General features: G+C 37.1%; 1 protein-coding gene across 1 annotated transcript in view; it reads right to left on the reverse strand.

Moving 5' to 3' along the window:
- Positions 1–1,805: 1,805 nt before the first annotated feature.
- The window catches only part of LOC117331831 (glutamine--tRNA ligase-like), a 48,363-nt gene continuing 36,498 nt past the window's right edge, over positions 1,806–13,670 (reverse strand). Inside the window, exon 23 of the mRNA XM_033890754.1 lies at positions 1,806–5,884. Coding sequence (XP_033746645.1) covers positions 5,834–5,884 — 51 coding nt within the window. The 3' untranslated portion in view covers positions 1,806–5,833. The remainder of the gene's footprint in view (positions 5,885–13,670) is intronic.

Consider the following 13,670-nt stretch of genomic DNA (forward strand, 5'->3'; position numbering starts at 1 on the left):
ATGACCCTGACTGTTGGTGTTCCCTATATATTCGTGCTGTATAACCCTGACTGTTTGTGTTCCCTACACATTCGTTCTGTATGACCCTGACTGTTGGTGTTCCCTACACATTCGTTCTCTATGAACCTGACTGTTGGTGTTCTCTACACTTTCGTTCTCTATGACCCTGACTGTTGGTGTTCTCTACACCTTCGTTCTCTATGACCCTGACTGTTGGTGTTCTCTACACTTTCGTTCTCTATGACCCTGACTGTTGGTGTTCTCTACACCTTCGTTCTGTATGACCCTGACTGTTGGTGTTCTCTACACCTTCGTTCTGTATGACCCTGAGTGTTGGTGTTCCCTACACATTCGTTCTGTATGACCCTGGCTGTTGGTGTTCCCTAAACCTTCGTTTTGTATGACCATGACTGTTTGTGTTCCCTACACGTTGGTTCTGTATGAACCTGACTGTTGGTGTTCCCTACATCTTCGTTCTGTATGACTCTGACTGTTGGTGTTCCCTACACCTTCGTTCTGTATGACCCTGACTGTTGGTGTTCTCTACACCTTCGTTCTGTATGACCCTGACTGTTGGTGTTCCCAACACCTTCGTTCTGTATGACCCTGACTGTTGGTGTTCCCTACACTTTCGTTCTCTATGACACTGACTGTTGGTGTTCCCTATGACCCTGACTGTTGGTGTTCCCTACACCTTCGTTCTCTATGACCTCAGCTGATTGTTGGTGTTCCCTACACTTTCGTTCTCTATGATCCTGACTGTTGGTGTTCCTTATGACCCTGAGTGTTAGTGTTCCCTACACATTCGTTCTGTATGACCCTGACTGTTGGTGTTCCCTACACCTTCGTTCTCCATGACCCTGACTGTTGGTGTTCCCTAAACCTTCGTTCTGTATGACCTTGACTGTTGGTGTTCCCTACACTTTCGTTCTCTAAGACCCCGACTGTTACGATGACGTCACACCCGTTCTCTTTCTTTGGCTTGAAGGTTAGTAAAACTTGTTAAACGCGATTACCAAAACCCCGCTAGAGCAAGTCAAATGTCATATAATAAATGTTTGTTGATTATCAAACGCGTGGCTTTCTTTACCATCACATAAAATAAAATGTCAAATTTGAAAAAAAGTGCATTGTAATCTAGTTTCGTGGAGACGACTAGTCCGTCCATGTAATAATTGTCATTACTTTTCACATAATACGATGTACAGTCTTCAAATTACCAAAAGAATTGCAAGGAATTAAGAATCTGAACTTTAACGAACACAGAGAACTTTCGCGATGCTTTCATTTTCATTTTGTCTTGTTTTACGCCAAAGGACAATTAAAGTCATTTTAGTCACCTAAAACAGTTACAATGTATCCTAATTAACGATTGTTACAGGTGCAAAGTCATACGAGAATCACACATAAACAGTTCGGCGATATCTTAACTGTAAAGTCGGGAAAATAAATTCGCGAAATGTCTATGGATAATTTTCTTTTTACCTTGTATTACTTGTACGAACTCTATCAGATGAAACTCGAGGAGAAGATATGTCATCCATTGATTTTTGTTCTGATCACCGTCCAGGTGGCGGCATTGTTGACTTAAAAGTTTCAATGTGAAAGCATTATTGACTTGAATTCAAATGTGTTCCGAAGTGAAACAACCAAATTCTTGGAATGTATATCCCCCGTTTTCCAGACATATTGTAGGTAAACATTTTTGAGGTTAGAAGTAAACATGCCATTACAGCTTGACAGAATGAACAATTCTGTTGAGCCATAATGTATTGCTTGAACTCAAAGAAAAAAAAAACCTTATACAGAAGTTAGATGTTTTATTGAACATGTCTTGCAGGATAAAATAAACTGATTTTTCAAGACTTCTCTTCTCATCTGCCATCACCCAACCCTATCACAAATTTGGCTGAGACAATGACACATTGAATACTGTTTCTAGGTTTGAAAACTTACGAAAAATATTTGGGAGTTATTTAACGGCAAATAACAATATTTTTCATAAATCAAGGAACGATTACTTATGCTAAGTTTGATGATTATCGGATAGTATAGGTGGGAGTTATTACACGAGAACCGCAGGAAACGACGTGTTCAGTTGATCAAGGGTCATAACGCCGTCAAATAACTCCGGAAGAAGTAGCAATCGAGCTTGACCGAGTCCTTAAAACATTTAACTGTGTTGTCAATTTTAGAAAATCTGTTAATATATGTAGTAGTTATTGAAAAGGCAGAAAGACGACGTTTTTAGTTAATCCAGGGCCATACACTGTACCTCCGTCAAATAAAGTCCGGCATAAGTCGAAATCGAACTTGGCCGAACCCTTAGGCATTTACATTATTATGTAACCATGTTATCAAGTTTGAAGAAATAAATTTCCTTTTACATTTATTGCAGTATTTGCACAGAAACGAGGCGGGACGGACGGACAGACAAACCAAAATAAATAGTCTCTATTTCAGTGAAAAAAGGGGTTAAAAATACGTAAAGGAATGCCCTTAAGTTAAGGAACGTTAGTGAAACAGAAATCAAAAATAAGAACCTGTTGACGGATACCTTTCGATTATTCGACCTCGGCATGAGGACGCCGAAACTTTCATTTAGTGTTAACACAAATATCTTGATTATTAAGTCAAATATTGTTCTCTGTACATGTTAGTCAGCTGAAGCATTAACTTGGAAGTTGAAAACATTTTATCTTGTATACCCAGCGTATCTTGAGTGTGTTATGAATTTTGAGGCATGAAATTGAATTCGTGTATTCGTTAGATGTTACGCCCTCATTGAAGTGTTGACTATTGCCGTGCTTGATAAACAAGGTAAAATACTCGAGATTCCGTGTAACAGAGCACAGTCTATCTCTTAAACAATAATTTACTTCGTTAATTACAGTCCCCCATTAAAAAGACAATTATCCGGTATCATAAATATCTCAATTTTCATGAAGATTAGAAGGTTCCTTTGGGATATAGGCATTATCTTGTGAGCAACCATCACACAAGAAACTGCACACTAGTGCAATCAGTGCTCGCCTGTAATTGGCCTGTCTGCTCTTCTCTCACACTCCAACATCTTAGTCCCCAACGACTGCAAGCACCTGCCTCAGGTGATTAACTAAAATGTAGCTAATTGTTGACACCAATTAAGGTCGTTATGTAATGCAATTAGCGGTATATCTCACCCCTGAGGCCGGGAAGGGGATGAGGGACCCCCTCGTAAACAGCAATTCTTTACAAATGTCTGTCATTATCACTTGTCAAAGAACAATCCACAAGGGAACAAAATCAAATGTCCCAATATATCGCTCGCTTGATTATTTCCTGGGTGATGGCAGTCCCCCATCCCTATGCACTGTACTATCATACAGAAGAGCTGGAACTCTGATAAGAAAAAAACAAACAAAATAAAACGTCAGTTTAATCCATATTGACAGGGTGGGATGCCATGCTACAAGTGTACCATGTCTATTGTGACATTTCAGCACGATTACACTATACTATCATCTCTGGGCCTACATAGCCGCGTGATTCTAATGCAATGTGAGAGAAAAATAAATTTATTCATTTGAAAACTTTTTAGCCCACCATACTACTTACTCAATATCATGACTATAGCCTTTTTGAATGTTTATTGAGAATAGGTAGTTTAAAGATTTTAACACATTTGATTTTTACCTTGAAAAAAAGGCCATTCACTTAAATAAAATTTGTAGCAATTTATCTCAATATGCTACTGGCTCAATGTCATGCATTTTCATAAATTATGACAACTGTGATCTTGAAAATAGGTTAAGGTCTACTGTAATCTTTTAAGTAGGTCAAGGTCGTTAACAAATTCGGTAGAGTTTCATTCCAGCATACTACTGGTCTTATATCATAACTGTGCAGGCCCTCTTGTTAAATAAAAAAAAATGTTTACAGATTTTAACATTTTGACCCCTAAGACCTTGTAAGTAGGTCAATGTGATTTGTTTGAACTAACTGTGTAGTCCTTCATCACAGTAAGATGCTGACCTGATATCATGACCCTGGATCTCTTGATGACCCTGGAATCCACATCCCACTTACAGACAGGCATTTAATGATAGGTGATATCATCATTATTTACCACTGAGGCATTGCTTTATTATTTTGATTCTGAGGTGTATACATATTATCTTTATGATCTTGATTTGAACTTTCAACATGAAGAATAACCTAAAACAAGCATTTCTCAGCATCCTTGATCTTCAGATCTGAAAAGCAAATTGAGCAATTTCAGATTTGAAGCAGAATGAACCTGAGTGTTCACTGTCCAATAACTTATATTTATTGTTCATTTTGTTTTTATTTACAGTAACAATGACCCAATCTCTTGATTCAGCCTGAATCTGGCAATTGTAGAAATACAAACACAAAAACAAGTGTGAGACAAGCCATGATGTATTTTATTATACATCTATGTACAAATTATGCCCCTTAAAAAATGTGTAGGAAAACAGATAAGATAAATTAGTTATATTTGGACACTGTATAGACCTCACAGCTGACTTTCCCATTAGTCAATACCAACACTAATCAGAAACTGAACACGTGATACCAGTGTTTAAGTGTTCATAAATACAAAAAAAAAAAAAATTATATTTAAAAAAAAAAATCATTTTTTTTTGAAGAACAAAAAATTCCACACATCTTTTCACGTTTTCAGTACACAATGGAAATAAACATTTGAAAGAACAAAGGATAAATGGTTGATTATAAGTTAAAACATTTCATGATGTTATGTGTAGACTCATTGTGTAGAATTTTAACCTATTATTTTTATGCCAGTTTTAAGGACAGATATGCAATTTACAGAAGCAATTTGCATATCTCTGAGGGTTTCTGGGCTATATAGTATTCCATTTCAGTGAATATGTTTGAGAAAAAAAGACAGAAAACGTGTTATTCAAATGAAGGGAAGAATCTGTTATTCAAATGTCTGCTTTGTAAATGTGTATATAAATCTACAAACCCTACTTACCCTGGTCAATCTGATATGGAACACATCTGTAGCGATATCTATACCACAGACTCAGAATTATGATGGAATAAATGTTACGTTTTTGTGTCTGTTGTTGAAGAGTACAAATATTACATGTGCATGTCTAATAGTTTAGTGACAGCCCAGTAATTGTGGTGGAATGCCCTTACCAATCATTGGCAATAATATGGGGAGGCAGTTGGACACCAGATGCTACAAAGACTGTTGGTGGCCTCCAGCTACCCATACAAACACCAGGGGCAAGTTATAGCATCTCTGTGGCTCAGCATGTCAACAACTTACATAATGGCTGTCTAAATGTTCTACAAGCGCTTGCTATGTTTGGTATGTGGTAAGAAAAACAAACAAGCTGATAAGACATGGGAGAAATAGGTGTTTATCTGTAGGCTTAATACACAGTACAAATATTAGTGGATTCGTGTCACTCTTAAAAAAACATACAACACAGATCTACCTCTCAAAACAACATGCCCTTCTTGAAAATTAGCTGTTTTTAAAAGCTCTTTTAAAGTGCACTTACAACTTTAGTAAAATAAAACAACACTATGAAACCAATTGAAAACGTCAAAGGGCTGTCCTAAAGTTTTTCTTTCAAAGTTGCACATGTACACAATCGTTGTTGGAAAACCTAAATCCTGAATGTGCCTCTTCCAACCTTAGATTAGAATGCTTGTTTTCTTGGATTAATATCTGATAAAATGTCTCTCACATGTGTAGCTGTTCAATGTAAACTAATTTTTTGAATGTCAGTCTCTGTGAATGATTTTCTTGATGTTCCTGGCCAGCTGTTGATATGGTATACTGATGGCTTTACTTCTTACCAGGATCTTCCTTCAGAGTGACAGTGCGGTTAAAGACCATCTGGAAGGACAAAATCATAAACAGACACCTTTAATATCCAAATACAAAAGGATAAAAAATAATGTGGTTGATAAATCAAGTCATAAAATAGTTGATTAAACATAGTTATTTCATAAACATAACATTGGCATAGAAGTTTTATTTGCTACAAATCCTGACAATACCAATCAGGAAACGTCCTTACAGAGTATGTATGCGAGTCCTCACCCCTAATTAAAATCTGTCAGTGTTATCTCCCATGATTAATATCTGTAAGTGTTACTTCCCCTGATTTATATGTCAGTGTTATCTCCCCTGATTTATATCTGTCAGTATTATCTCCCCTGATTAATATCTGTCAGTGTTATCTCCCCTGATTAATATCTGTCAGTGTTATCTCCCCTGATTTATATCTGTCAGTGTTATATCCCCTGATCAAAACTGTCAGTGTTATCTCCCCTGATTAATATCTGTCAGTGTTATCTCCCCTGATTTATATCTGTCAGTGTTATAGCCACGGAGTTATATCTATCAGTGTTATCTCCCCTGATTAATATCTATCACTGTTACCTCTCCTGATTAATATATGTCAGTGTTATCTCCCCTGATTAATATATGTCAGTGTTATCTCCCCTGATTTATATCTGTCAGTGTTATCTCCCTTGATTTATATCTGTCAGTGTTATCTCCCCTGATTTATATATGTCAGTGTTATCTCCCCTGATTAATATATAGAGGATATGCGCACTCGTGAAAAATATCAAAATATTTGCCCCACTCGTGAAATATATTTGGTATTACTGAAGACACTGTTAGATATTCTGTTTATTACATTTCTTATCAACGAAAACCCTACCCCGTATGCTAAGTAGGACTACAGCGATAATTTGTAAACAAAAACAGTAGTTTCCCCTGTCCAGGTGCTGACATATATGTCGGGCTTTCTGATTGGTCAATTATTTTGGTATTTTCTAATCTTTAATTTGATTGGTCAAATCAGCAAAAGTGATATTTTTCACTAGTGAAAAATATGATATTCTTCACTAGTGAAAAATATCACTTTTATAGAATGAATAATTTTTGATATTTTACTGGTAAAAATGTAATAAATATTAATCTTATTTCCCCTGATTAATAATATCAATCGTATTTCCCCTGGTTATCATTTATCAGTGTTATCTTCCCTGGTAAAAATTTACCTGTGATCAATGGAACTTTTTTATTATAATTTCCATATAGAGATATTTTACAGTGTTATCTTGTTTTGATAATCTTTTATATGGAATACATGCTTTATTGAATGCCAGCCATAAACTTCTAAAAAATCCATAGTTGTCAAATCCCTTCACTTTGTATAGTCTACACACTGTCTAGAAATAAACTGACCAATCAGTAAATGAAAGCTAGTGCAAGTGTCTTTATAAATAACCTGCACGGACACAAGCACCTGGGCCCCAGATTACATCAGCCAATCTGACAACCTTGGAAGCAATTAAGCACACTTCACTTCAAAACAACCAGTGCATTCCAGATCTGCAATCAATGTATAACTGAAAAAAATCTAGTTTCATTAATCAGGACTTGAAAACAATTTGGTTGTCAACATTTGCATTAATTAAAATTGAATGGTTAGCTAGTTCTCTTGCGATTAATTTCAATAAAAAAAAATCCCCCTGAGTGACAACAGTAGAGAATGTGACAAGCAGATGGTAAAGGCAGAATTCTGTGGCAGACACTGTGACAAGGTTATCTCCCCTTTTGGGCCTCTGATATAGACAAGGTTTATATACAGACCACACTGAGAGGGATCTGATATAGACAAGGTTATACAGACCACACTGAGAGGGATCTGATATAGACAAGGTTATACAGACCAAACTGAGAGGGATCTGATATAGACAAGGTTTATATACAGACCACACTGAGAGGGATCTGATATAGACAAGGTTTATATACAGACCACACTGAGAGGGATCTGATATAGACAAGGTTATACAGACCACACTGAGATGGATCTGATATAGACAAGGTTATACAGACCAAACTGAGAGGGATCTGATATAGACAAGGTTTATATACAGACCACACTGAGAGGGATCTGATATAGACAAGGTTTATATACAGACCACACTGAGAGGGATCTGATATAGACAAGGTTATACAGACCACACTGAGAGGGGTCTGATATAGACAAGGTTATACAGACCACACTGAGATGGATCTGATATAGACAAGGTTATACAGACCACACTGAGAGGGATCTGATATAGACAAGGTTATACAGACCACACTGAGATGGATCTGATATAGACAAGGTTATACGGACCACACTGAGAGGGATCTGATATAGACAAGGTTATACAGACCACACTGAGATGGATCTGATATAGACAAGGTTATACAGACCACACTGAGAGGGATCTAATATAGACAAGGCTATACAGACCACACTGAGAGGATTCTGATATAGACAAGGTTTATATACAGACCACACTGAAAGGGATCTGATATACATGTAGACATGCAAGGTTATACAGACCATACTGAGAGGGATCTGATATAGACAGGGTTATACAGACCACACTGAGAGGGATCTGATATAGACAAGGTTTATATACAGACCACACTGAGAGGGATCAGATATAGACAATGTTATACAGACCACACTGAGAGGGATCTGATATAGACAATGTTATACAGACCACACTGAGAGGGATCTGATATAGACAAGGTTTATATACAGACCACACTGAGAGGGATCAGATATAGACAATGTTATACAGACCACACTGAGAGGGATCTGATATAGACAATGTTATACAGACCACACTGAGAGGGATCTGATATAGACAATGTTATACAGACCACACTGAGAGGGATCTGATATAGACAAGGTTATACAGACCACACTGAGAGGGATCTGATATAGACAATGTTTATATACAGACCACACTGAGAGGGATCTGATATAGACAAGGCTATACAGACCACACTGAGAGGGATCTGATATAGACAAGGTTATACAGACCACACTGAGAGGGATCTGATATAGACAAGGTTATACAGACCACACTGAAAGGGATCTGATATACATGTAGACATGCAAGGTTATACAGACCATACTGAGAGGTATCTGATATAGACAGGGTTATACAGACCACACTGAGAGGGATCTGATATAGACAAGGTTATACAGACCACACTGAGATGGATCTGATATAGACAAGGTTATACAGACCACACTGAGATGGATCTGATATAGACAAGGTTTATATACAGACCACACTGAGAGGGATCTGATATAGACAAGGTTATACAGACCACACTGAGATGGATCTGATATAGACAATGTTATACAGACCACACTGAGAGGGATCTGATATAGACAATGTTTATATACAGACCACACTGAGAGGGATCTGATATAGACAAGTTATACAGACCACACTGAGAGGGATCTGATATAGACAAGGTTTATATACAGACCACACTGAGATGGATCTGATATAGACAAGGTTTATATACAGACCACACTGAGAGGGATCTGATATAGACAAGGTTTATATACAGACCACACTGAGAGGGATCTGATATAGACAAGGTTTATATACAGACCACACTGAGAGGGATCTGATATAGACAAGGTTTATATACAGACCACACTGAGAGGGATCTGATATAGACAAGGTTTATATACAGACCACACTGAGATGGATCTGATATAGACAAGGTTATACAGACCACACTGAGATGGATCTGATATAGACAAGGTTTATATACAGACCACACTGAGAGGGATCTGATATAGACAAGGTTTATATACAGACCACACTGAGAGGGATCTGATATAGACAAGGTTTATATACAGACCACACTGAGAGGGATCTGATATAGACAAGGTTTATATACAGACCACACTGAGAGGGATCTGATATAGACAAGGTTTATATACAGACCACACTGAGATGGATCTGATATAGACAAGGTTATACAGACCACACTGAGATGGATCTGATATAGACAAGGTTTATATACAGACCACACTGAGAGGGATCTGATATAGACAAGGTTTATATACAGACCACACTGAGAGGGATCTGATATAGACAAGGTTTATATACAGACCACACTGAGAGGGATCTGATATAGACAAGGTTTATATACAGACCACACTGAGAGGGATCTGATATAGACAAGGTTATACAGACCACACTGAGATGAATCTGATATAGACAATGTTATACAGACCACACTGAGAGGGATCTGATATAGACAAGGTTTATATACAGACCACACTGAGAGGGATCTGATATAGACAAGGTTTATATACAGACCACACTGAGAGGGATCTGATATAGACAAGGTTATACAGACCACACTGAGATGGATCAGATATAGACAAGGTTATACAGACCACACTGAGATGGATCTGATATAGACAAGGTTATACGGACCACACTGAGAGGGATCTGATATAGACAAGGTTATACAGACCACACTGAGATGGATCTGATATAGACAAGGTTATACAGACCACACTGAGAGGGATCTGATATAGACAAGGTTATACAGACCACACTGAGAGGGATCTAATATAGACAAGGCTATACAGACCACACTGCGAGGATTCTGATATAGACAAGGTTATACAGACCACACTGAGAGGGATCTGATATAGACAAGGTTATACAGACCACACTGAGAGGGATCTGATATAGACAAGGTTTATATACAGACCACACTGAGAGGGATCTGATATAGACATGCAAGGTTATACAGACCATACTAAGAGGGATCTGATATAGACAATGTTTATATACAGACCACACTGAGAGGGATCTGATATAGACAATGTTATACAGACCACACTGAGAGGGATCTGATATAGACAATGTTTATATACAGACCACACTGAGAGGGATCTGATATAGACAATGTTATACAGACCACACTGAGAGGGATCTGATATAGACAAGGTTTATATACAGACCACACTGAGAGGGATCTGATATAGACAAGGTTTATATACAGATAGGGTACTGAAACACAGGATAAGGTACTGAAACATAGGATAAGGTACTGAAACACAGGATCAGGTACTGAAACACAGGATAAGGTACTGAAACACAGGATAAGGTACTGAAACACAGGTACTGAAACACAGGATAAGGTACTGAAACACAGGTACTGAAACACAGGTACTGAAACACAGGTACTGAAACACAGGATAAGGTACTGAAACACAGGATCAGGTACTGAAACACAGGTACTGAAACACAGGTACTGAAACACAGGATCAGGTACTGAAACACAGGTACTGAAACACAGGATAAGGTACTGAAACATAGGATAAGGTACTGAAACACAGGATAAGATACTGAAACACAGGATAAGGAATTATTCTTAAGAAATGCTGCTGATAAAAAAATAGGACAAGCTGTGTCCGGTAGGTGTTGTCCTTATGTCAGGGATAGCAGTGTTATGTAGTGTGAGGCCAATGTCTACCAGAGAGGAATTTTAATCTGCCACTACTGAAAGACCAATCCACTTTAGCAAGACAAACCTTATAACATGTACAGAAGGTATGTCACCATACTCAATATTGGCATTCATGACATTGATAAAACGTAATCTAATACTGTAAAACAAGTAAAAAAGGCCCACCTTGGTATTTATGTAATACTCAGGTGTAAATGTCAGTGTTAGTTTGACTGTGTAGACAGAAGTTGGTGAGAATTTCTGACATTCATGACCTTAGTGGACAACACTTGGATCTTGCGCTTTCAGGTAATCAGCATTAAATCAAAAAGAATTAGGATCTGAAAGTGACAGTCATAACTCGGCAAGCCCATGATAGTGTTGGTTTGACCTTGGGATTTTTCAATTCACAGTTAATGTCAGTTGTGTTAAAAATATCGCTTTGTATTCTGGAATAACCAAGTGGCAAGGACATCAGCTGCCACGACAACCAGCCATCAGGAAAATGATGTAATGGAGGAGAATATTACCACACTGCAAACTCACTGGCTTTCAAAATGGATCAAATTTATTATGTGATACAGGGCTGCTTTTGCAGCAGACTTATTTCTGTTAAAGGTCTGCAATTACACAAATTGATAAGACATTATTTCTGATTCAGTAACATTTCAAGGAAAACAGTCTCAAACCTGCAACATTAATTATGTTTTATGAAGAAAATAAGACAGGGTATGTTGAAATATGTAGCCTTTCTTGCCATAAATTTTTTAAATGGTATTGAACTATGTCACCTTATTTGAAATATGACTACATGTTAATAAAACATACAATATATATATGGACATGTATCTCTCAATAAATACATGTACACTTATCTCTCAATAAATACATGTACACCTATCTCTCAATAAATACATGTACATGTATTTCTCAATAAATACATGTACATCTATCTCTCAATAAATACATGTACACCTATCTCTCAATAAATACATGTACATGTATCTCTCAATAAATACACGGTCATATACCTCTCAATAAATACATGTACATGTATGTCTCAATAAATACATGTACATGTATGTCTCAATATATTAGACACATGTACATCTATCTCTCAATAAATACATGTATATGTATCTCTCAATAAATACACGGTCATATATCTCTCAATAAATACATGTACATGTATGTCTCAATATATTAGACACATGTACATGTATCTCTTGCGAGGTTATCAACAGCAGTATAATCATCAAGGTCTTACATTCACCACAAAAAATGGAATTGTCAGAGAGAAAGTGAGCTGACAGTGACAGTAATGAGTAGGCTATGTATTGAGATTGATGATGGAGACATGTGGAGAACTATACTGATCCAAACAATAATGATGTGAGCAAGCACACATGGCGCCAATGAATTTCAATTATACACCAATCTGTAGCAAGGATTTTAAACTTTAAGTATACCAGTGTGAAAACTTTGCCTAATTCCTTACTGTATGAACATGAATGGCATTTTGACTCCTTTGCATATTTAAGTGCTTTCTACAATAAGAGTACAAACAGCCACCCCTAGTCCTTACTGCTAATATAGAGGGCGCCACCAATAGCCGTACGATGGCAAGATAAATTGTCATGTTGACGTAAGAGATATGTCACATGTCATTTTCGAACTTCTTACATAACACAATGATAACAGAGAAAACACAAGTGTAATAGGCTCTGTCTGTGGTCTCTGCAGCCATCCACCTTGTGTCTATCACAGGCTTCACATGCTGGCAACTCTAGTTTTGACTATGAAGATTAAAATCTTCAGACTTTCTTTGAAAAAAATAATGGTGTTTTTATTAAAATATTGCTTGATGTGTCAAAACCTGATAGCATTGTTGAAGATTGAAATATCTTTCTGAAGTGTGTTTTAACATTGGCTGCCAGAAAAAAATGCAAAAAAAAAAAAAGAGTCAATATTTTGACTAAGCATCATTTTGAGTGAGACTGACTGTATTCAGAAAGATTACCAGAGACATGCATTAGTGTGTTGTCTGTGATTTGGATCCAGTTGATGGATGGACCAGAAACTTTATACTGTTGACAAAACTCCTTTGTAGGAAATATATATACATTAATGTTCAGATAATGTAGAAGTTTGTCTCCTTCAGGAACACATATATTCCATCTCAAGTCGGGACATCCCTCCAAACTCATCCCTTGTTAACTCGATCATTACCAATATCCCTCATTATCTCATTATAGACTTTATTGATAACCTGGTTAACACATTACAGACATCCTCAATCAATCCCTGGTTAACACATTACAGACATCCC

The sequence above is a fragment of the Pecten maximus genome, chromosome 7 (genome assembly GCF_902652985.1).
Source record: "Pecten maximus chromosome 7, xPecMax1.1, whole genome shotgun sequence".
Classification (NCBI taxonomy): Eukaryota; Metazoa; Mollusca; class Bivalvia; order Pectinida; family Pectinidae; genus Pecten; species Pecten maximus.